Raw genomic sequence first — 25,279 nt, forward strand, 5'->3', positions numbered from 1 at the left:
TAATCCAAAACTTTAAGAGATACAAGAACAAATTTTAGAACAAAACATGACTTTGAGAAACAATACATAATCCTCTATAACTACTAATAAGACCAATTGGACATTTTTTTAAAAGAATATTATTGGATTAACTCAAACATTTGGGGTGGGGGTCCGAAGGAAAACGAAAGCTCCGAGGAAGCCCTTGTAGCTAACCGGGGAATTCGATCTTTTGGGAATGGGGGAGTTAATTCAGGTAACTACATAATACAAAAATATTGTAGCTCCACCCTAACATGTAACTCCACCCCTTACAAAGTGGAAATTATACTCTAACTTAATTTAAGTATATATGTGTGTGAAGATTTCTCTTAGAGACTTGAATCCCGGTTCTTACCTCTCATACTTCACAAGCACTTATATTTGTGAAGTAACCATTATAGCTCGATCTTTTGGGAATGGGGGAGTTAATTCAGGTAACTACATAATACAAAAATATTGTAGCTCCACCCTAACATGTAACTCCACCCCTTACAAAGTGGAAATTATACTCTAACTTAATTTAAGTATATATGTGTGTGAAGATTTCTCTTAGAGACTTGAATCCCGGTTCTTACCTCTCATACTTCACAAGCACTTATATTTGTGAAGTAACCATTATAGTAAGGATTTGTCGTGGTCTTATCAAATGATACATTGTTAGTACTAAGTAATTTCAAAATTCAATAATTGAGATATATGTCTGTAAAATAATTGTATCAGCATTTCACTATTACTTCAAGTGGTATTAGTGGGGTGTTAATGGACTACTGATAGAGAAATGTTATGTTCAAAATATTTCACAAAAAATTCTTAATTAGCAAGTTGTTACTAGCTATTACTAGTGGGCAAAACAGTAATTTTAATGATGAGTTCAAATTAAAAATAATAATATCTTATCACTTATAATTTTTTGTGAAAACTCTATTTTTAAAGCATCCTACTCATTTGTACAATTATTTCCAGTTTTTGACACTTTGACTGGCGGGGAAGCTGCAAAGTGCAAACAATATCCTTTCCTCCAAATTGTCATGGCAAGCGTCAAGTATCAACCAAGGCGCCGGATAATTTCTTTTCTATAGAGTCTTTTGGCTAAAAATTGCAAAAAAAAATGGAGTTTATTGTTGTTATAGGTACTGTTCAAAGTTATTTGGCAAAATGAGGAGAGAGACTGAATTTCGGCAATGGTGTTGCCGAAATTGCAAGAAAAAGTACAATGTATCAGGGGAGAGAGAAAATTGAATTTCAGTAATAAGATTACCGAAATTCTTGTCCTGCCCGAAATGGAAACCAATTGTGGCAATGGCATTGCCAAAAATGGGAGAAAAAAAAAATGTGGCAACTAAGTTGCCAAAAATGGAGGGGAAAAAAATGCTACGTTCACAACATTTTTCATAACAAATTACAAGTGGTTAGTTGTTATTGGTTCAAATTTGAACCTAACACTAAGATTACTTTTTTGCCTCAATAATAACAATCAGTAACAACCTACCACTTAAGATTTGTTGTAAAAATATTGTGGACGTATTATTTCAAAAAACAATTGTGGTGCCGAAAGAGAAGGAAAAAAAAAAGTGGCAAATTGTTTTGTGGCAATGGCATTGCCAAAATAGAGGGAAAAAAAACAATTTGCCACTTTTTTTTTCCTTCAATTTCGGCACCACAATTTTTTTTTTTATAGAAATGATACGTCCACAATATTTTCATAACATTTTTACAACAAATCCTAAGTGGCAGGTTGTTACTGATTATTATTATCGGGGCAAAAAAGTAATTTTAGTTTTAGATTCAAATTTCAACCAATAACAACTAATCACCTGTAATTTGTTGTGAAAAATGTTGTGGACGTAACATTTTTTTTTTCCCCCTCCATTTTCAGCAACTTAGTTGCCACAATTCTTTTTTTCTCCCATTTTCGGCAATACCATTGCCACAATCGGTTTCCATTTTGGGCAATGTGGGCAGGATAAGAATTTCGGTAATCTCATTATCGAAATTCAATTTTCTCTCTCCCTTGACACATTGTACTTTTTCTTGCAATTTCGGCAACACCGTTGCCGAAATTCAGTCTCTTTCCTCATTTTGCCAAATAACTTTGAACAGTACCTATAACAACAATAAACTCCATTTTTTTCAATTTTTAGCCAAAAGACTTCTTTTCTATATATTAATTTTTTATTCCTTTCAAGCATAGTTATTAAAATTGTATTGGAGATTAACTTGGTTGAAGAATTAATTTACTAGTTCATTAGCTTAACCTGTGATTCATTGGTTTATATTATAGGTTTATTAATTAATTAAAGAATATAGTTTATAATTATAAAATAAAATAAAAATACTCCATTTAGGTAAATTAATAAATAAATAAATAATTACATCAAACGACATAAAAGATAGAGAATATATATTAAAAAACAAATTATTTATGTAAATCATCCAATAACTTTTTAACTTTTTAGTCTAACAAATTTTGACTCTTAGGGTAGAAGTTCTTCCATTTTTTTAAAGTTCATCACTCTATCACTTACTTCTATAATTTTATCACTATCTTTTTTATCTCTTTTGATCTGATCACCATCTCTTTACCTCTTCAATCTCAACTTTGAACTCTCATCTCATGGCACAACTCTTACTTTATCTCTTTAGTTTTTAATCTTTATCACTTTATCTTTTCAATCTTCAGTAGTTTAGTAATTTGGTTAAGAGTTTTTAGACTTCAAAGCTTAGACGATTTAGGCTATGTTTGGTAACATGTAAAATATTTTCCGAGTGTCAAATATTTTCAGTTGAAAATATTTTATAAAAATGAAAATATTTTCCTTGTAAAATATTTTCATATGTTTGTTTGGGTTCTAGAAAATACATCGGAAAAGTATTTTCGGCGTTTGGTCATGCATGTAAAAGTGTTTTTCCAAAAAATATTTTCCTGCGTTCCCCCCCCCCCCCCAATGTAAAACATTTTACAGGAAAAATGCCAATATATATATATATACACACACACTTATAAGACAATTGAGCATCTCAAAATACCTATACATGTCATATATGCACATCCATTAATTCCAATCACAAAAAATATGAACATATACACATCCAAGTTTTACATAACAATTACAAAGGTACCCACATACAAAAATCAGAGATTAACATAACTTTCATGGTCATTCGCCCAAGTTTAGATGTGCCATTTTATTGAGCTCATCATCGGTCAGGACTTGAGATGCCATGCGTTTAGCATTCTCGCATTTAACTTTGCAATTTTCATTGCATGGTTCCACTGCTCAATTGCGATATCTAATTGATATTTCAATAAATCGTATTTAACATCTCCTTTGCAGTAGGGGCTCTCTTCAGTTGAAGGAGTACTAGAATGAGTAGAATATGTATTGAATGAAGAACCTTGTTGCACGTTCCCACCATCAATCTGCCAAAACTTCATAAAAGCAACTTCTGCATCCATTTTATGCTTAAACGCCTTGTGGTCTGTTCCAGAACATTGATGAACTTGAGCATGGACTTCTTCCCATTTGACGTACACCCCAAGCACACGACCAGCAAAAACAACGTATGTTTTACCCTTTAGGTGGTCAATAAGATAAACAGTTTAAAAACCAAAATTGGCCTTATGACATATTTAGCATAGGAAATTATTTGACATACCATTCAATCAAATGTGTAAGCAAGAAGAAGATATTTTCCAAAAAACATCTTGCAATACATGATAGTGTAGATCCATTCATCATCTCAGCAAAGTCTCCACAATAATTGTTGTTAAACCATCCAAATTCACATAAATACTGTAACAAGCTCAATTCAAGAACAATGCTAAATTCAGTTACCAAAATATTCACAATCTGCCAAATACCTTCACAAACACTATTGCAAATAACATTATGCACATATATTATATATAAAAATATATCTATAAATAAGGATAAATATATATTTATATATATATATATATATATATTTTTTCCAATATACCTTCGAAATACCTTCAAGTTTGGGGGATCGGTGTTAGAATACCTTCGAGTTTGAGGGATGGGTTTGAGGTCACGGTGTCATAATACCTTCGGGTTTGAGTGGTGGGTTTGAGGGATGGGTTTGGGCAAGACGTTTGAGGCCACGGTGTTGATCAAGGGATAGATCGTGGGTTGGGATGCTGAAATTGGGGTGGGTTTAGCTGGGTGCATTGGGTACATGCAGTGCTCGATTTGGGCATGCTAATTGGAGATGGGTTTGAGCAAGACGGGGGAGCTGAGGTTGGATAGGGAGAGAAGAAAAGCCAATGAAGAAAAGGAAATAGAGTACTTATCGGTGCGTGGAAGGGAATGAGGAGGCGTAATCTAACCGGAATCGGGTTTGGGTGGATCTCCGAGTGACTTTCCAAAGTTGCTCTCTCTCTCTCTCTCTTTTCTGTTTTTCAGTCTATAAAACTTGGTTTGAAAGTAAATGGAATGTGTAAATGATTTTCCTCTTGAAGGGCTTGAATTTTATGATCAAAATAATTGATTTTCAGTTTGACCTAGTTTTACATATGCTCCTAAACACACATGAGGGTGTAAAATATTTTCCAAATTTCATTCTCACCCTAAACAAACACAGCCTTAGTGACTTCAATAGTTCAATTAAGTCTTTTTCATAGATAAAACTAGTATTTTTGTTTCTTTTATCCACAGGCTGAAAAGATTAATCTATACAATCTGTTGTTTTACACTGTTTGAGAAAGGGTATTTGGTATTTTACACTAAATCATTCAGGATAATACTTTGGTTTACAGTTTAACCGATTGTTTGGTATGGATTTAATAACTATGCTTTGGGATTTTGGTGTCTCTGGCTTTTTATTAAAAAAAACTAATATATATAAAAAACAAATAAAATTATAAAAAGTGATAGGGTTATTTTTCTCACAATGTTTTTTTTTTTTTAATATCATTAATAAAATTTTAAAACTTATATATATATATATATATATATATATATATATAAACACACACACATATAGAATTTGAATTTATAGTATTCGTCCTATAACGATTGATTTTTATCATCAAACTAAAACACCAATTAATTTTGGTATAGACAAAATTCAAACTTATATCTCTTACGAAGTATTTAACAATAAGAAATTTTACCAGTTGAACTAATTGAAATCCATTAAAATGAAAGTTTTAATGGGGTAAAACGAATTTTACAAGGACTCATAAGTCATCACTGCTCTATTTTCATTAGGTATCAATTACAACACTCCAACTCAACAATTATAAACAAAACTATGAAATTTTATATGTTCCTAAACTTATTGATTTACATTCAACTGTATGAAGAAAAAAAGAAAAAAAAAAAGAATGAGAATGAGAATTCTACATTTGGATCCTATCGAAAGTTTTTTGTTTTTTGTTTTTTTGAGAGACGGAGTTTCAACTTATAATGTCAACTCTTAATAATTGCCCTTTATTATCAAATTAAGACACTAATTGGTTTTTTTATGAAGGCGGGGATATAATCTCATATTTCTTATTTGACGACAAGAGATTTTATCAATTAAACTAACTGGATCTTATTGAAAGTAAAATTTCAAATTTAGAAACAAATTTTATTAAAAACTCACTATCCCTTACTTTTCATAACCCATACTAGGGGTTACAAAGATCAAAGAATGGTAAGATAAATGTTATTCCATATTCTTCTCTTCACTAATGACACGTTGGTTTGATTGTACAATACATACAGTGAAACAAATGTTTTGCCCTTTTTTCTTAAAGATTTATTGTACATATATTGTGGTAATTGGTAACATGTTATGATTAATATCCAATAAAATAAAATAAAATAAATAATTGATTCATGTAAAAGTGATATTATGTCAATAAGAATCAATTCAATTTATTATAAGGTTTAAAGTCATAAATTTAAGTGGGTGTTTTTATATTTAAATATCAAATAAACATTATTTATTTGACTTATATATATAGTTTTGTTTAAAAACCAATTTTTTTAGATGTAAAATTATTAATTATTAATTATTTATGTTTGTTAATGTATTCTTTTACAACTGATAATAGCTAATCTAAATGAATCTCTTTGTGACATTAACACTCATGACAATTATCTTTTTGAAACATTTTAGATTCTCTCAGTTGGCTATTGTCTCGGTATAGTGGGAGATTTCTTGTTGGTAGGAAAAAGGATTTAAAAACTCATTTATATTTTTTTTCTTTTAAATAAATATCAAATACATTCTGCAATTGTTGGACTCTTTTATATAATTTTGGGCTTTACAATTTTATGGCCTTTTTCTTTTGATAACCCAAAAAAAAAAAAAAAAAGTTTGTGCCACTGTGAGACCTTACTGCTCAGGCATAGGCTTAGAATTGGCCCTAATATTTGTCATTACTTGCCAATCTTAATAAGTTATGGGTTTTTTTTTTGGGTGTGTATCTTTAGCATTGCTCTTTCTTTTTTTGAAAAATTTAGCATTGCTCTTAATGAAATGAAACAACCACACACAGCAAAACTTTAAAAAATGAAGATGGAAATTTCAAATTCATTGAACTTTACTGCACCGGTGGGATGATTCTCAACAGAATCATACAATGTATGTTCTTCAATTGATTTTTTTATTTTTATTTTTATATATATAAAATAAATAAATAATAAAACTGTTCCTTTATTCTTTTATTTCATTTATTTTTATAAAACCCATAATAATTTTTTTATAAACTTACCAGTTCCAATGTTTAAAACAAATGGTGCCTACAAGGTATTGATCCATACGAATTTAACCAAGCATTATGTAACCTGAAAGTTGACTCATGAGCCATGATGATTCATGAATACTTGGATCTGAAAACACATACCTAATTCTAATTAAATATGTTGTAAAAGTGTTAATGGGAACAAATTTCCTCTTTTGCATCTCCATTTTGTTCTGTTAAATTATACCAGCATTCCGACCAAAAGAAAAAAGAAAACCAAAATAGTATATATAAACAAGTTCGGGCATGCCAGAACAACCTTTGCAGGGTCCACTCAAAACTCAAAAAGTATCCAGCTCTAGTTCAATAATTTAGTTGTCCAGCCAGTCTCACCAAATCAATGTACAAAGCACACGATGCACCTGAAAATCAAAAACCTTTAACTACTTCACTGGTAGCTTTATTTCTCAAGAGAAGAGTCCCACATGCCTGAATTCATACCAAAGGGCTCAAAAGAGAGACCAAGTGCCACAAAAGATGGGGCCTTTACGGCTATGTTGAAGACAACATGATCTACCAACCAGAATTTTAATGGTTCCAGCCTAACTAGTTATAAACTTTCATAAATTTAATAACTTATTTCCAGCCTATCTATACTAGAACCCATAGTAGGTTGATCACTTTAAGGATATTCCTTAGACAAGTCCATAGTGGGTTGATCATTTTTACTTTTAAGGATATACATTCATGCTAGTTGTTAACTAAAAATAATTGCTACCACTTACTGTCATGGCTAGTGGTTAGTGTGAGGTAGGCCATGGGTTCAAATCTTCAAAGGAGACATTGTCACTAATTCAGTTAAGGTATTTCCTTTCACTGCCTGAAACACTGAAACTTGATTAAGCTAAAATCATTATATGAGGTAACTTATCCAAGAAACCTTGTTATATAAGCCTCTTAGATGGTAAGACTTAAGAGCCTTGTAGCTCAATTCGCATCTCCTAACGTTCCAATGGAGACATCCAGCCATCCAGAGTTCAAATCTCTCAGCTCCCATTAATAACTATTGAATTATCAACAACCAACAAAAAAAAAAAAAAAATCTGTCTCCAAATATTGGTTCTTGAGCAGTTAGTAAACTACTGTGACAACATATAGGGCAGCCACATGGCTGGGGGATTCCTCTTACCCTTTGATTCAGCCAAAAATAATTTTGCAGACTAAAATGTACTACTGCAAACATACCCGCCAGAATAAGGCAATACAGAAATAGTAAGAAACTAAACAACAGAACCAAAAAGTAATGCACAATGGTTATATGCTTGCTCCCAAGTGACACATTAAAGGACTCGTGTTTTGGTTAGAACAAAATCTTTTCTTTTTGGTGGAAATCACCCTGCTTCAGAAAATTGGTACTACACTGTTGTGGTAGCATAGATAAAGATATAAAATTCAAAACTCAACTGTCTTGAACAAGATTTCAACACTATAATGTGATAACTAGACTCCTAATCATAAACCTGTACATAAAGCTTCAAGGCCCTGAAGATTTTGATTTCTCCACAAGGATAATCCGACCATTCCATTCAGTCTCATCAAGAGCTCTGATTGCTGCATCTGCATCTTCATCTCTCTCCAGGGATAAAAATCCAAACCCACGCGAATCACCAGACCTTAAATATTGAAAAGAGAAGCAAAAAATCAACTCACAGAAGAATACAAAAGAAAAAACAATCTATCCATATTAGAGCTTAAACCGCATACTTGCAAGTGTCTCCTGAAAAGAATGAAAAGTTCCATAAAGGCAAAAGCTCAGGTGTTCCTTAAACACTTCAATTAAAATAGCCACTTAGAACAGCAAAAGGTGGATTAATTAACATATATATTCACTAACAGGTCATTCAGATTCAATTACAAACTTTCCAACTAACAAACATGTTCAATGTTTATAATAAGGTATATGAAAACCTGCTCTCCATTTTATTGGATAATTAAAATATCATATAGAAGCAGTCAATTGAGTAGCAATAATGTTTAAGAAGAAATGTTATTGTATTCATTGATTTGCCAATCACACAGGTCACACTTTTTGACTATCATTACAGTTCAATTTTTGGGGCTAAAACATATGTTTCTCGAAAATGCCATTCCCAAAAGCCATCCATCTCTGTTAGTTCATGTTTGGAACATTAGCCCATTGTTCTATCCAAAGAACATCTTTCTATAGCACAAAACTTCACCTGGTATAAGCAAATCAGATTTTAAACTTCCAATAATTGACCAGCAGTACAACTATATAAAATTGAAATGTCTGTAGTGATAAATCATTATACAGATGAGATTAGAAAAAGAAAAAGACCTCAAGGATTTTCTTGTCTGAAGACCTGAACAAATTCTTTCAATAGAAATATTGCATTGCATATTTACCTCTTGTCTCGAACAATACGAACATCTCGTACATGACCAAACCTAGAAAACTTTCTTTCCAAATCTCTCTCTGTAGTCAAAAAGCTAAAACCTGCAACAAATAAGTTTCTGCCAGGTAACCCCACTCCAGTTTTCCTATTACGAGGCGGTGACCAGGGTCTCCTTCTAGGGGACCGATGATGAGAATGATACCCTGGAGGGGAAGATCTTCGCCTTGGAGAATACCTTCTCCTGCTAAACAAAAGAATGTATCTTTATGATATAAACCCCCACTCTCAGTTTCTTAATTCAAAAAAAAAAAAAAAAAAAAAAAAAACATAAATGGAGATATAGATTCACCTTGGGGATCTATAACGATCTCTTGAATATGGGGACCTTGAACGAGATCTGTCACGATAATCTCTCTTGCGATCCCTTCGCCGAATGGGTGACCTTGACACTGATCTGTCCCGCCTTCGATGCTTTGGGGGCGAGTGGCTGGTTTTTGGTGATGTAGATATGCGCTTCCGAGAAGAATCATGCTTATGCCTGGACCCTTTCTGGAACCCTGGTGGAGAAACAGAAGTTTTCATAGTAGGAGACGTATGATCCTGGGATGGAACCCTTTCTACCAAGCCATTCCTTTCAGGTGAAGAATGTTTCTGCCTTTGGGATCTAGGTGAATATGATGGGTCCTGACAACCTTGTTGAGAAGACAATGTCTTATCACCATTGGGAGAGTAGTGTAGGTCAGAAGACCTTTCAGGTGAAACTAGCATCTCTCTTACAATCACAGGTGACCTAGATTGTCTGGGAGTTCTCTTTGGCGATTGCATACCAGAATGGATCATGTCCGGCTTTCTGTTCTCAGTTGGTGACTTTCCATCCTTAAGTTCATTTTTGCACCCCTGTGACCTCAGAGAAGGTAGCAACTGTCCTGCATCAGTGCCTTCCCCTTCTATTTCGTTATAGACACAATCGCTCTCCATTTGTTCACCCTGATTTCCCTGTGCTCTCAGAGGAGACTCCTGTGAATGAGCAGAATCTTCAGTTCCCTTTTCACTATGAAAAGTTTGTGCCTTAAACTGAGGGGAGTTAAGAAAATTACTGCCATGCAATTCATCCATCTCACCTTGGTAATGGTTGTTCTTGAGTGGAGACTCAGTCCTCTCATGATCAGAATCAAATTTTGTACTCCTAACATCATCATGACCAAATTCTGCTGGTAGATTTCCATGAGAAGATTCTGAAATGTCACATGTGAAATCTGTAGGCAGTGAAGGGGATCCCAGTTTCCCATGCTGATTCAGATCCACATTTAAATCATCACTTCTTGCTAACTTATCATCAACATGATCTAGAACCTTTTCTCCTTTATCAACTGCAAAGTTGCAGTCTGAGTCTCCAATGAAAGCAGAATCATCATTTTCGTAAAGACTACTCATTTTAAATCCCTTCTTGGGGAACCAAACTGAACCCTGCAAAAGTTCAACTAGAGTAATAAATACATATTGCACATAAGCTGAGCAAACAAAGAGAGAAATAGTTTTCAAAATCCATCATAGATCATCCAAAATATTTTGATGCAATGTCAAGCCTAATCAAAGAGGAAGATCATAGCAACCTATATTAGGAGATATGGAGAGTTCAGGACATATTCTTGAGAACAAACTAACCAACAAATATGGAAGGTACTTTTGTAATTATATATTAACAAATTACCAACTTGTTCAAAATAGTTAATACTGACTGCTTCTCCCAAGGGAAGCAGCTTATCTAGCTTTCTGCTGAAAGTGTGCTAAACAATACTTCTACATTGAAATTTTTTGAAAAAGTGAGGAAAGGTGGGAAAATGTGAGGTTTTAAAAAGCTGTACATAAAAGCTAAAAGCTGATGCCAAACAGACTCTAAATCAGGTTGTATGTGAGTCCTGTATAATCAGTTCATAAGATCAATATCTTCTAAATGCAAGCAGGCAACAATTTAAACTAATTAGCACAAGTCCTCACTTCTTGTTCAAAATAGTTCATACTTTCTGCTTCTCCCAAGGGAAGCCAAAAAAGCAACTCACAGTAAGCGTACTCTTTGTAAGAAGTTAAAAATATATATGCTGTATTATACCTTAATATGCAAGATTTATTACAGACACACTGAGGAGACTGAAATTTCTCATCATGGGAGTTCATTGAACCTTCACTAATTATGCTTTTCACAGCAGTTGAAGTGTGCTCCATGGCCACTGACCCTGAAAATGCTGTAAAAAGAGGCACCAAACACTCATGTCGATGCCAAACTGGAGTTCCATGACAGGCAGCATGGGCTAGGAACTCTACAAACCCATGATAAAATCAAAGGTTCTTGAAGGCAAGTTAAAGTAATCATACTGTGGTAATGGGAATGACATAGCTTGATGGCTCTAGTTGAGGCTCAATTAGGAGGGTGTGCATCCCCACACGGTTAAAGGCAGCACCACTTCCCAGAACACCCTTCAGAAGAAAAAGGGAAGCAGGATTTCCCTTTGACTGACAAATCTTGGTACTACTATCTTTGCAAGTGCTATGACTCCCAGCTCACAATACCAGCAGGGAAACTAGCAGCATCAATCCAAGCCCTAAAGAGTGGCTCTAACCTTACAGCCTATTTTCAGTATTTTGCGACAGAATGTCGCCATTGTGCTTTCGCAGATGAGATGTCGCCTGTATATCAATAACAGCTCAATATAGAAACACACAGCTAAATTAACTTAGAAAAGTGATGCAACTTGCAGTTTGGGAACACCTTTAAGTACAAGTACACTAAGACAACAACATCCTATTTTATCCTTTCATCACTCTCAAATTGCTTGTATCAAAATTGAAACATGGTATCCCTTGCATCATCACACTTTGCCTAAATACACCTCTTATAGTCTCAAAGAATTCACACACATGCACATGCACATGCACACAGGCACAGACATGGGTTTACACACACACGCACATTGATAGGTGGGTTGTGACCATCCTCCACCCTATTCTTAGGAGGGGAGAACACCCCATTTGAGCTAGAGCACCCCATTTGAGCTAGAGCTCATTGGCCAAACTTATTCATATATACTTAAGCTTCTTTATTACCATGCTTAACTCTCTCACCACATTCCTTTAAACCATAACTCTACATTCTTTCAATATAACTTCAGCGAAGGCTACACCTACACGTTCATGACCCATTAATTTTTTTTAATTGATATAACAATAACACATCCTTCTTACAGGCTAGTTTTCGACACCCAACTTTTCAAAATAGTATTCTAACTCGATAACTTAGGCAACCTTTCTCCATAATAAAAGGAAAACCCATTCATAACCAATTGCATACAAATACACACGCATTAAGGTCTCAGAAACTTGTAAACACAAGCCATAACAATCTCATTCACATATGCATGTATGTAGGTCTGTGTTTCTGTCATAAAAACTAATGATATCATAATTCCTAAATGATTATTGCTTTGCCCAACTGAAGCATAACCTTCAATTTACAGTTCATGGGCATTGATGAACCATTTTAAAGTTTTGATTTTTACAAAAAATTATAAAAATGCACTACGACCCTTTTGTGTTTTCCGATTAAACTTTCAAATTCAAATTAAACCCATATATAAATAGAACACAGACACACGCACAAACACAAACACAAACACATAGAGGCCAATACTTGAAAATGGTATTATTCCTCTGTAATGGAATTGGAACTAATTTTTAAATTTTACTTTAACGAAAACAAACTACGTGCGTAACCATCAAACTCCAGAAAAAAACTGGGTTTTGCATCAGACAAAAAAAAAAAAAAGACAAAAAGAATTCAAGAAACAGGTATTTTGCATTAAACTCCAGAGAGAGATTACCTTTGATTTTTCTTTTTCTTTTTTGAGGTGAAAGTTTTTCCTTCGGCAATTCTATTAGAAATTGTTTTTCTATTTTCACAATGGTCGTTAATGGTTTCAGCGAAAATAAAAATACAGAATATAAAGAGAAAAGAAAATAAGACAGGGAGAGAGATGTGTTTTTATTATTATTTTTTTTGGGAAAATTACATTTTCAACCCTACATTTTAGGGATAATTTTAAATTCGACCTTATTGTTTCAAAAATTTCAAAATAAAGCCTTGAAGTTTAAAGATTTTAAGAGGTTACAAATTAAAATTTTTATTTTCATAGTTTTAAATAGAACATTATACTTTTAAAATCATATCAATTTTAAATTTGATTTGGGATGTTTGACTTTTAGGCTTTACTTACAAATTTTAAAATTATAGGGTTTGATTTGAAACTATCACAAATACTGAGTTTAAAATGTAATTTATTCTTTTCTATATACATATTTATAGGGCTATTGACAAAACAAATTAGTCTAAAGTGTACTTTACACATTTTAAATTTGGGATCATTTTTAAATCAATCTTTAACATGAAAATTGCAATTTATTCCCTTGAATATTACATCAATATCAATACTTTATTTGTTAGCAATGTGACACTAACCTGCCAAAGCCGATGTCTTTTTCTTTTTCTTGGATAACAAAAGACGATGTCATTTTAAGCCAAAAATAATTTTCATTTGCTAAGAATGAAGTTAAATAGATAAATTTGGGTGCTTAGGATAATTCGTGAGACCATGCTCATCAAGCGCTTCATTGACATAAAAATTAATGAAAAAAAGTCAGTCAAATGGTATTTAGTTATGGATGTTGGCATGGGTTGTTGGCTTATTGCTATGGATCATGGTCAACTAAATGGATTTTTGGGGCAAAACTTGAATAATAATTCTGTAATATACTAATATTGGCACTATTTTGAAACTATTTAGGTATCTTGCCTTTTTTAACTCCTTAAAATTGTGTGTGTGTGTGTTTTATTTTTTTAAATTTTTATTTTATATATATCTAAGATAGAAATATTACTTTAACTGAATCTAAGTAAATGTGTACGAAACTCTTTTCTAAAAACTTGAATCCTAGCCTTTATCCCCTTCCATCTCACAAAAATTTATACTTGTATAGTGATCATGATTTTAATTAAAATTCAGTCAAATTAGTTAAAAATATGTTACATTTTCAAGTTTCTTTAAAATAGCTTTGTGATGGATTTGATGGGTAGTTGACGTAGTTTCTTCCACAAGGAACTCAATTTTTTTAATTAATAAAATTTTTATTTTTCAAAATTATTCTTTAAAAAAACCTTTTTCCTTTTTTTTGTGTGTGGGGGAGGAGGGGGGGGGGGACAATGTCATTTGGAGTGAGACAAAAGGATTATATTGAAATTTGAAATCAAAATCAAGGGCATAAATGACAAGTTTTCATAGTGACAATTTTAGAAAGGACCCAAAGTTATAGGGTGTAAAATTCATTTTAGTCAAAAAATTATTAGGATGGCTTATACAATTTGAAGGCAGTGGCACTGCCACATTTATGCCTCAAAAGAATTTCAAAATATAACTTAAAAAAATAATTTGATAAAAAAATAATTTACACCGGCTAATTTTACCCAAAGGCTCTTTAAGTCTAAAGCTTGTCATTTTAGTTCAATAACTTTACGCAAAAATCATTTCAGTCATTGAAGTGTGAAATTTGTCATTTTAGCTCAATAACTTTTCTTAAAATAATTTTAGCCCTTTAAGGACTCACTAAGTTAGGTAAATCTACTTAAAAATCACTAAAAACAACCAGTTTATACTAGTAAGATAATTTTCAGCAAAGTTGTTTATAATAATAGTTTTCAAACTAAAAAAAAAACAAAAAAAATTTTGGGAAAAAAATTATTAGATTAAAATGACCAATTCAAACTTAAAAAACTAAATGCACACTAACAATCCATTGTCAATTTGAGAATTGAGACATTATCTTTGAACTACATTCATGAACATTTGAAATCCATCAACATGACAAAAATTTTATTAAGCCACAACTTTGTGTTTAATTATCTAGTTGAAGTAACTCTAAAAAAATATATATTTAATTAAGTTCCTGACATAAAAATATAAATTAAATTTGAGAAATTAATTTAGATTGTAATAATTATTTATTAAAATTTTCAAAGAGTTTACCAAAAAATTATAGTGTGAAATTAGTAATGAGAGAGAGAGAGAGAGGTGCATCCCGTTCGGTTTAATAAGCTTTTGCTTTGGGTCGGTGCCTTGTGGGCTTTAAGGTAATAGGAGGATTTGGGCCATTTAAAAAGATAAACAAAAATATGGGCTGGCTTACAGGCCCAAAAAGGGAAAAAGGAAGAAGAAAAGAGAATTGTAAAAATGGCACGTGAAAGACAAGCATTGTTATGCGGTTCACTAGTCTATAATGATAAGTGTTTTGAATGGACATTCATCAATCAACTATGGACAACGACAATTTTCTCCCAAAAAAAAAAAAAAAAAAAAAACTATGGATAACAATTATTATGGGCTCATTTTTGTCCAAAAAAAAAAAAAAAAACAAACTACTGTGGTGTCATCTGTTCCAGAATTTTTGTGACAAAACCAAACTTTGTCTGCAAATTAATATTCTGTAAGACCATTCCCATCTCTTATAAAGAAAAAAAAAAACATTTTTTCTCTATAAAATGTTGGCCCTAGAAATTTTGTTTAGGGCGATCATTAATAACTTAAATTAAACAAAATTTAATAAAAATAAAATTTGAATATATTGATAAAAAAAGTTGCAAATACATTATAAAGTTTTAAAAATTCTTTGTATGAGTTTTTTATATTTTGAAATTGTTGTATGATAATTTCATTACTAATGTTATCAGTTACATCTTTTTCAATATACACAACCAAATAATTATTAAACTATTGATCTCCATTTCAATTACCAACATCTTGACTAAATAAGTAACAATATAAACAAAATGCATCATCCTTTTTTATGATGTGTTCCAACCAATATTTTTGTATTCTTTAAATTAATCAGGATTGAATAAATGCAATGCTCCACTAATTTCTTTTTTAGGGAAATCATGGCTAAGAGGTTGACAAGAACATCTTTGTAAATATGCTTTTTTCCCTCTTGATAATTAGGATGAAAAAATGAGACCTTTTTCTCATAGCCTATGATATAAAAGAAGATTATTCAAGTGAATACGAATTTTTCTTAGAAGATAAATTTTGCAATAAAAGTGATTTCCTTATAAGAATTTTGTCAATAGTGCTAACAAAAAAAATAAAGAGTAAACTATAAGTTCATTCAACATGTTCAACTTAGGCATTAAACCATTACATTAATCATGTTCAATAAAGTATTGAGGTATTATTTTAGTGCATGTATGTACAAGACTTATCACATAAATCCAATAAATTAAACTAAAGACTAAAGCAGGCACTAACCGACTAACTATTGGAAAATATGCAATTTTTTGTTTAAAAAATAGCAATTTCAAAATATGCATTTTGAAAACAAAATTTAAAATATCATAATTAAACATTTGATTTGGGCTTTTAGACTCATTTGTTTGTTTGAACAATTTTTGAGAAATGTTACGTTCACAATATTTTTATAACAAGTCCTAATTGGCAATTATTACTAGTTCTAATTTACATATCACTAAATTTTTTTTTTGCCTACCGGTATAATCAACCACTTAAAATTTGTTGTGAAAGTGTTGAGGAAATATTGTAAGCATAGTATTACTTGCAATTTTTTGGCTCAATCTTCAATGGGCCAAAATTTTGAAGAGGTCAAATTTTATTTTTAATGGGCAAATTTTATTTAAGATGTTTAAGTTTTTTTTTTTTAGGGTGGTCAACAACCTATATTAATTTAGAATTCATTTTTTTAAGGTATAAAATTTATTATTTTCCAAGTTCAGGACCACCCTCAATTATACATTGCGCCGCCCTTGTTAAATGTCACTTTATTTGTTTTATATAATCATTTTTTTCAACATACCTTACATTATATTTCTTATTTTACAATACATCCATTAAAATAACTTTTTTTTTCTTCTAAAAAAATTAATATATATTTTGCACCAAACACAAGTCGTGCATGTTTGAGATTGACATAAAAAAGAAAAAAAAAAGGATTTTGCTTGTTTAAGAGGGAGACTGAGTGAGAGAGAGAAAAAAAAAAAAAAAAAGGTAAAGAAAGAATACATTGGTTAAGTCTCATCTTTTTTTTTTTTTTTTGAGATATTTGTTGAGTATCATCTAAAAATAGATGATACTATAGCAATATTTTAAAATTTGCTAAAGGAATGGAGGACCAGATGTAAAGGCTCTTTTTGCTTCTTTTATTTTTATTTTTATTTATTTTATAAAATGAAAATCCTTATGTATTTTGTATTTTATCCAGTTTTAAAGGACCGATTAAGGATTTTCTAACAAGTAACAACTGCTATGAGTGTTAAACTGATTAAGATCAAGTGTAATGCAATTATTCTTAATAGCCGAAATTGAAAGTTAAAAAAAAAACTTTCAATCTCAATTTTTGAATTAATTTTTTTAAATAAAATAAAGGTAAAAATAAGATAGAAGATTGAGGGGTAATGGTACACCATGAAATATCCTAGATATTACACAGTGATCTTAATTCATTAAAAAAAAAAAAAAAAAGAAGAAGAAGAAGAAGAAAGAAAAGAAAAGAAAAGAAAAGAAAAGAAAAGAGTAGAGTAGAATAGATACATCATGGTTTTCAAATGTTAAGTGATTTCTCACTAATTTTTTGTTGTATGAGCATTCTTTTATATGTATCGATCATGTAATCTCTGTCTTATATATATTGGATAATTACAATGCCAAATTCTTTGGGAATTGGAATTATAATGATATGCTAATTAAGAAATTTAAACCCAAAAACTTTTGAATCTCATAGGCATTATAGTAACACTACCAACCCCTTAGGTTACTTAACATGCTTGGTTTAAAAGGATTGAGATTATGTGGAATTTAAAAAAAAAAAAAAAAAAACTTTTAAGCTTAGTTAATGAAAGCAATTGCCCATGAATCTAAGTATATTTACAAATGATCTCAATCCGATTAAAAAGTATGTATGAATTGAAACTTGAAGCAACAGTCATAAATAATTTTAAAAGCAAAATGTCACTGACTGAATTGTACACCAATTTGTTTTGGTAAAATATCAAAGGAGTGGAGGAGAAATGCCCAAGAATGCCAAAATCTCAAACAAAGCAACAAATATCAAGCTCCATTTAATGCAAATTAAAGCACCACATGCTCTCTATCAACACAATGCCCATATCTTTCAAAATTCCCAGCCCACAGAAGCATTAACCACCATTCTAGCACCTGGTTTTGTTTATTCAGTTTTTATTTTGTTTGCCTGCAATTGGTGCCCATTGCTTGCTTCTCTCTCTGAGGTACGAAAACAACCCACGAGTTGAGTAGGGGTGGGTGACCATGTCCTGTTGCATTAAAATGTTTTGTCTCTTTTGGCTGAAAGCTCTCACTCAGAGACCGTCATCATCTGGGAAGAAGGGGCTACCTATTCTAAAAACCTGCACGTGAACACAAGCTTTATTAAATTTTTATCAATTTCGAGGTGGTAAATGGACACATATATTAAAGATTAAGATCTTTATAGACCGGTCACCGCGTACTCTTAATGTAGTAGTTTCTTTGCAAGTATAAATGCTTATGAAGTGTGAAGGAAAAAGACTGGAGTTCGAGTTTTTAGGAAGGAGTTTCACACGTATATACACTTAGATTAAGTTAGAGTATAAATTCTACTTTGTTAAAAAAAAAAAAAAAACATCTTTATGAACCGCTTAGAAACAGAGTCAGAGTTATCCTACTCGATAATAATAATAAAAAAAAACATTAGGACTTATAGGAGGGAACTCATACATCATAAAGTTAGCCATTTGAGAACACTCACTCTTGTCAAAAGCATTTAATACCTTTCTCGGCCTTTTGGCTAAGATCTAATGTTTTTCTCCTGCCAAAAGCATCCACTGATCCACACACTAACCATAAACCAAATTACACTAATTATACTAATGAGAACTAGATGTGAAGTTGTGAACCATTTATGAGTGTTCAGTTGAACCCTTTCAAACGTGAATAGTGAACTAAGCAATTTCTATTATTTGAGCATGTAGTAATTTCAAAAGTGAAATTATTGTTCTTCATATAAAGAAATAAAATCTTTAGCTTTTAATCAAATTATTTCACTATTTGTGCACGAGATACTTTGGAAATCCAATAAACTAATAATATGGAAAATTGAATCTAGAACTTTTGGATTTACGTCACGTTTTAGATAATTGAGACTACTATCTAGGTAACTAGTGTGGGTAAATGTGATAATATTGTTTCTTAAGAAAATAGCCTTACAAAGAATTCTTACGAATTTTCTATAACAGTTTATGTAAAGGCTTCGCTATAAATGCATATATAACACACAATAAACCTTACAATTTTTTTATTTTTTGGTTGTATAAACAGAGGATTAATATATATTAATTAAATAATCCAAAGTTAAGACAGCCTCTTATAATACATACCAATATTGTCATAATAAAACAAGCAGCAAATGTCTACTAGAGGACTATTAAATATATCAAGATCTTACTGGATAAATGACCTTTTCTTGCGAGCACATTTGCACACTGTTTTGTCTCATGAAAACTGTGTTTCATGATCTTCACCTGAGATATCATTTCTACGTGGTCCTGTAGTCCTTGATAGGTGATGCATTGTGTAAATTGTTGCTAGCAGAATTACCAAGCCAATCAAGTGATCAACTCCTACATTAGCATCTATTTCAACTTCCACCATTGGCAAGTTTAGCTCTAAACGTAATTTGAGGCCCTCCCTCAAGGCCTAAAGCTCAACATCAACATTAATAACTACACCTATGGTTGGGTGAACCCCGATATTCAAAGGCCTCTTTGATCTTGGATAAGTCTCTCACCAGTGGCTAATCTAGGGTTGCCTAAGGAAAAGCCGTCTATATTAAGCTTGCACCACCCTTTCTCAAACTTGGACCATTTCGCTCTAACCAATTGTTTGTTATTTCTTATTCTAGATCGAACAGCACAAAACGAATACTTAGTGGCAAGATGTTTAACTTCTCTAGCAAATTTATGATTAACATGTAAATTTTTAAAAACCACCTTATTTCTATTGAGCCAAATGCTCCAAAATAGTAAAAGGTCAACAAATAGTTCCAAGGAATAATAGATCCTTCGTGAGTTGTTCTACATTCCACATTAGTTTCGAACCAACATGTTAAAACGGCGCCATATATATATATATATATATATATAAAGTCATGGATGACATTGGCCAGTTCCATATACATTAATTACAACATTACTTGATTTGTATTTGAGACGAATAGACATGATTTAATATGAGCTTAGCTCGATAAGACCCATCAACTACCCCCCCCCCCCCCCCAAAAAAAAGAAAAAAAAACTTAATGATACACGTTTTGGTACATGCAATACTAACTTAATTTAGTAAGTAATTAGTCATAATAATTTTTATAGTGAATGAATTGAAGGCTTCATTGTAAATACAAATATAAGTATACAACATCGATCATCTTCTATTCATCTGACAGGTATAGCATACCCACATGATTTGATATGAACTTAATTAGCTTGTGATCCTTTATGTTCAACTACCCCGAAAACAACCTAATACCAGTTCTTTGATACTTGCTATGCTAATGAATTAGTCAATCCTCCAAGGATTCTTATAAGGGAATGTTTATGGTACCAACTATCATTTCCAAACACTGTGACTAATGTGTGATTGTGTGTCTATAAAATGTACGTGACTGATCTATTGCTTAACTCAAAGGTGTCCCCAAGTTTTTTTCGATTATTGTATAGTAGACTAGTAGTCCATTTGCTCTCAAAAGTCCTATGAGAAGCTCTGGACCTCTGGTGCCTCAATTTTGTGGACCAACAGGTGTTGGGTGGGCCTGAGCTCTCACCCTCTTAAATGCTCTATTGAGTTCCTTACCTTTTAAATGCTAGCTAGTTATCTTGCTTCACTCAAAGGTTAAGCTCTTGGCGTTTTTCTACTTGCTCAAAACACATGGCACTATTGAGCTTCTTTCCAACAATGAAGGGGTGGTTTTCTGGGATAACAAAGGTGGCGTTCAGGTCAGAAGAGGCTGTTTCTTTGTGGGCTTCGGCTGCAATTGGTGGTTTCAGAACTGAGTTTGTCACCAGAGTGATGAAGAGAATAGTTTTTGCTGCATTCACATGTATTCTTGCATTGGGTTCGTTTCCTTTTGCTACTTTGTTTTACTATATTAGTGCTTGTCTCATTGACTTGGCTTTGTGCTAAGGAACCACACTAAAACCCATTGAACATAAGCATACATCTCTACTTTTAGGCTTCATCAATAATCATGCACCCACTCGTTTGGCTACTCCATTGCTATCACTTCGAAGATTCATGGAGCAATTTTATTAGAGTAGTGGTTGTCTCATGGACTGGGCTTTGTGCTAAGGGACCACACTAACCCAGTGAACATAAGCATACAACTCTACCTTTAAACTCCATCAATCAATCATCTTGCACCCAATCTTTTAGGTTTTAGCTACTCGATTGCTATCACTTTAAAGATTCATGGTGCAATATTATTATCATGTAACTTACGGAAACAATCCTTCCAATTGTGTCATTAGCAAACATAATGCTATGCTTAAATTAATTTATAGGAAATTATCAACATATAATATTTAAGCTTGTTCCATGGAGAATTAAATTCACTGTTGCAATATGGAAATTGGAATACTAATTAAGAGTCATACAGACATTATTTTTATTAATTGTGCGTTTGGGCATGGATGAAAAATTTAAATTATTTCACTATTTATCTTATTTTTGCTATTATTCATAAGCCTTACTGTACTTTTTGGCACTATTTATAAGTTTCATTGTACTATTTTAACTAATTTTTATTTTTATTTACAGTACTTTTAGTAATAATTTTTCAGTTTTAACAAAATAAGCGATATCCAAACATACTCTAATTCTATCGATTTTGGCTGGGTTTAGATAGCAATGCATTTGCGTTGAAGTTGATGTCTGTGTTTTTACTGTGGATCCCATGCATTGTTTACGGGACCCGCAAGTACGGAATTCAGCAAATATAACTTTAAAATTGGGTTTTATGGTACTATTCACACATTTAAAAATTATTTTGCTACAATATTTTTAGCAATAAATTTTTAATTTTCAGCAATAAGTGATATCTACATATACTCATAATTAAAAAATCATATGCTTTTGATGGATCGGTAGGTGGGGCTGTAGTGGGAATATTTATTGGAGCAATCAAAGGCCAAACCACAGAAACTGGATTTTTAAATGGGGCAGGAATAGGAGCTGTGACAGGTGCCATTGCAGCCATTCAATTACTGGAACCACCAGCAGCAACTGATTGTGAGCCGCTGTCCAAGGTACATAATGCTATATTTACTATGCAATATTTTGCAGTGCGACATGTGATTTATGTCCTTGTTAAGGGTGCTTGATGTCATTTCAATTGTCGAAGTAGTAACAATTTTATCAATTTCGACAGGGTGCCCTCCTAGGTAGTTTAATCAATGGTAAGGTCTTTATAGAATGGGTATGTCCTGCAGTGCTAAAAGCCTATCAATGGCAAGTAAGTATATCTCTATTGGTACTCCAATAAGTTTAGTCATTTGAGTTAATGGTGTTAAATTTTTGTTCACATAATGTCAAATGTATTGAGCAGGTTAGGACTATTGAACCAAGTTATAGAGAAGTTTCAGATATCTATGACATTAGTGGAGGTAAAGGGTTATCCAAGAACTGCATTCAGAAGCTTTCAATACACAAGTTTCATTCTAGCAAGATGAACAAACCATGTCTTGAATTCTGTTGCTCCATTTGCTTACAGGTAAGCAGTACTGAGCACAAAATTTTTATAATATCCTTTTTTTTCTTCATATTTTATAATATCCTAAGTCAGCATGTGTTTAAGAAAAGTTTTTTTTTTTGAGAAGAAGTTAGAAGAAAAGAAAACTAATTACAAGTTAAAATTAATCCTATAGTTTTAAAAGTTTCAAATTAAACAATTAAAATTGTTGCAATTTTTTTTTTTTTGGATGAGAAGATTGTATAAATTAAACCTTACAAATTTTTTAGTTTCAAATTGAGCATTGGAAATTCAAAATCACATCAGATTAAATGCTAGAATTTTTTAGATTAATTTACAAACTTGTGGGGGATTAAATTGATAAAAATTTAAAAGTCTAGATTCAATATCAAATTAACAATAAAAATATAAGATTCAATTTGAATTAGTCTTAAACTTTCTGGCTTTATTTCGAAGTTCTTCAAGTTTAATTTAAAACTAACCCTCAAATATGCATTTTAAATGTGGTTTATCAAAATAAAAAATAAAAAATCGAAAGAGGGCTTCAAACACAAATTTAACACATGTTATCATATAAGAGTATCAGAAAATTTTCTAGCTCTTGGTGAATAGCAAGTAGGTTGTCTCGAATACTCATTTGACCAATAATTTTGGAGCATTAGACAACATAAAGGAATCAACCTATTATTCTATCAATTTGGAGTTTTGGATTTTTCAAAAAAAAAAAAAAAAAAAAAAAGAATCTTGGACAGTCAATATAAAAAAATTGATTGTTACTACATAAAGACAATGGTCGATGTTGGTACTTGCAGGATTTCGGGGATGAAGACTCAGTAAGAAGACTTCCCAACTGTGGGCACCTCTTTCATCTATACTGCATAGACGAGTGGCTAACCCGACAAGGCAATTGTCCAATGTGTAGAGAACATGTATGTGATGACAAGAATGGATTATAAATTATCCACTTCATGTCACCAAATCACAAAGCTCATTGGTGTGTGTATGGCAATTGTTTACTTTTTTGCCTACTTATTTTTTAAATAGTTTTTTTGCCTTTACACAATGCAAGGATTTGTGGGTCTTTTGAGATGGTTCCTTGTAAATTATAAGTGGCTTTTGGATGTAGTGCACCCATTGAAATGTGGTAATGCTTAGTGTGCATGGTGATACAATTTTATGAGGAGAGATTGGGTTGATTCACACATCGAGCCAGTCTAATACTAACCACAATTGCAACAAAACAGAAAAAAGAGTTACAGTTTTAGAGGATTTTTTTTTTTCTTTATAGGTTATTTAGTAGTTAATTATATTTATTGTGTAAAAATATAATTATATTTTAGAAAAGATTATGTTTTACGAAGCTGTAAATTCTCTTTTACAGTGAAAATAAGTTCAACTAAACCGACCTTGTGGATAGAGAGAAAACCAAGGAAAAAGTTAAAAACATTACTGGGATAACTCCCTTGGCCTATGGGGAGACGGAAGAGCTCATGCGATGGTGGCTTAATGCTATTTTGCCAAGTTCTGTATTTACTATTTCCTTTATTGCTAAAAAGGTCACCTAAATGCTTCACAACTATTAGAGTAGTAGAATATGAACAGGATTCAATTTTTTGGTACACAATGTGACAATATTCTATTAAAAAATATACTAAAGCTAAGTGGGCTTTATATTCTTAATGAATTCGATTTGGTATCAATTATCAATAATCAATTTATCAAAAAAAAAAATTATCAATAATCAATATCTTGTTTATTTGTACAAATTTTATGGTAATATAAAATTACCATAAAGGTCAAATTATCATTAAGTTTCAAATCATTAAATACCGTAATCTTATATTGCTAGAATGCGATTCTGTGGATCACAAACTCTAGGAATCTAACAACACAATGCAGCCTAATTTATGTGTACCAAACATCCCTAAATGGAATTAAACAAAACCTAAACTCTACGTCCTTATTGTCCCACTCAAAATCAGCCTTGATAATACGTGGTTAAAAAATTGGAACATGGTCTTGCTAGCTCGTCTAATTGGCCCTTCCACCAACCCCCTACTCCCAATCTAAAAGGGGGAAAAAACATTTGCAAGTTCATGAAAATTAAAAAATAAAAATCATCATTATCTTAATTGGATATTAATTTATAAAATTTTTGGTACTGATTAAATCATGTTGAAAGTAACGAATTAGTACACTGATTAATTTCAATGTGAAGTGATTTAAATTTTTTTTTTTTTTTTTTGGAGATGATATGATTTGAACCTAAAGCATTTGTTTCATGATGATTAATTTT

At 31.8% G+C, this 25,279-nt stretch overlaps 2 protein-coding genes across 5 annotated transcripts; one reads left to right on the forward strand and one right to left on the reverse strand.

Moving 5' to 3' along the window:
- Positions 1-8,013: 8,013 nt before the first annotated feature.
- Positions 8,014-13,116, reverse strand: LOC115957640 (serine/arginine-rich splicing factor SR45a-like). Of its 4 annotated transcripts, XM_031075934.1 has the most exons (6): positions 13,011-13,116; positions 11,509-11,820; positions 11,246-11,378; positions 9,485-10,602; positions 9,146-9,379; positions 8,014-8,391 (listed from the first exon to the last, which is right to left on the reverse strand). In XM_031075934.1, exons 4-6 carry the CDS (start codon positions 10,567-10,569, stop codon positions 8,253-8,255), a joined length of 1,458 nt encoding a protein of 485 aa, XP_030931794.1. In that variant the 5' UTR covers positions 10,570-10,602; positions 11,246-11,378; positions 11,509-11,820; positions 13,011-13,116; the 3' UTR covers positions 8,014-8,252. The 4 variants fall into 4 exon arrangements, with proteins under 4 accessions (XP_030931794.1, XP_030931793.1, XP_030931795.1 ...); XM_031075933.1 differs by having other exon boundaries at positions 11,246-11,820; XM_031075935.1 differs by lacking the exons at positions 11,246-11,378; positions 11,509-11,820 and having other exon boundaries at positions 9,146-9,376.
- A 7,801-nt stretch (positions 13,117-20,917) lies between these two features.
- Positions 20,918-24,183, forward strand: LOC115957577 (NEP1-interacting protein-like 1). Its single transcript, XM_031075860.1, has 5 exons — positions 20,918-21,351; positions 22,383-22,540; positions 22,663-22,746; positions 22,840-23,004; positions 23,796-24,183. Exons 1-5 carry the CDS (start codon positions 21,165-21,167, stop codon positions 23,937-23,939), a joined length of 738 nt encoding a protein of 245 aa, XP_030931720.1. The 5' UTR covers positions 20,918-21,164; the 3' UTR covers positions 23,940-24,183.
- Positions 24,184-25,279: the final 1,096 nt, after the last annotated feature.

Source organism: Quercus lobata, chromosome 8 (genome assembly GCF_001633185.2).
Source record: "Quercus lobata isolate SW786 chromosome 8, ValleyOak3.0 Primary Assembly, whole genome shotgun sequence".
NCBI lineage: Eukaryota > Viridiplantae > Streptophyta > Magnoliopsida > Fagales > Fagaceae > Quercus > Quercus lobata.

Excerpts from the sequence above, each read along its gene's own strand:
- LOC115957640 (XM_031075934.1), bottom strand. The coding sequence starts at position 10,569 with ATGAGTAGTCTTTACGAAAATGATGATTCTGCTTTCATTGGAGACTCA. Across the intron at positions 9,380-9,484 it reads GATCGTTATAGATCCCCAAG|CAGGAGAAGGTATTCTCCAA; the intron begins GTGAATCTATAT and ends TCTTTTGTTTAG. Across the intron at positions 8,392-9,145 it reads CGTATTGTTCGAGACAAGAG|GTCTGGTGATTCGCGTGGGT; the intron begins GTAAATATGCAA and ends TCAATATTTAAG.
- LOC115957577 (XM_031075860.1), top strand. The coding sequence starts at position 21,165 with ATGGCACTATTGAGCTTCTTTCCAACAATGAAGGGGTGGTTTTCTGGG. Across the intron at positions 21,352-22,382 it reads CACATGTATTCTTGCATTGG|GTGGGGCTGTAGTGGGAATA; the intron begins GTTCGTTTCCTT and ends ATGGATCGGTAG. Across the intron at positions 22,747-22,839 it reads TAAAAGCCTATCAATGGCAA|GTTAGGACTATTGAACCAAG; the intron begins GTAAGTATATCT and ends TGTATTGAGCAG.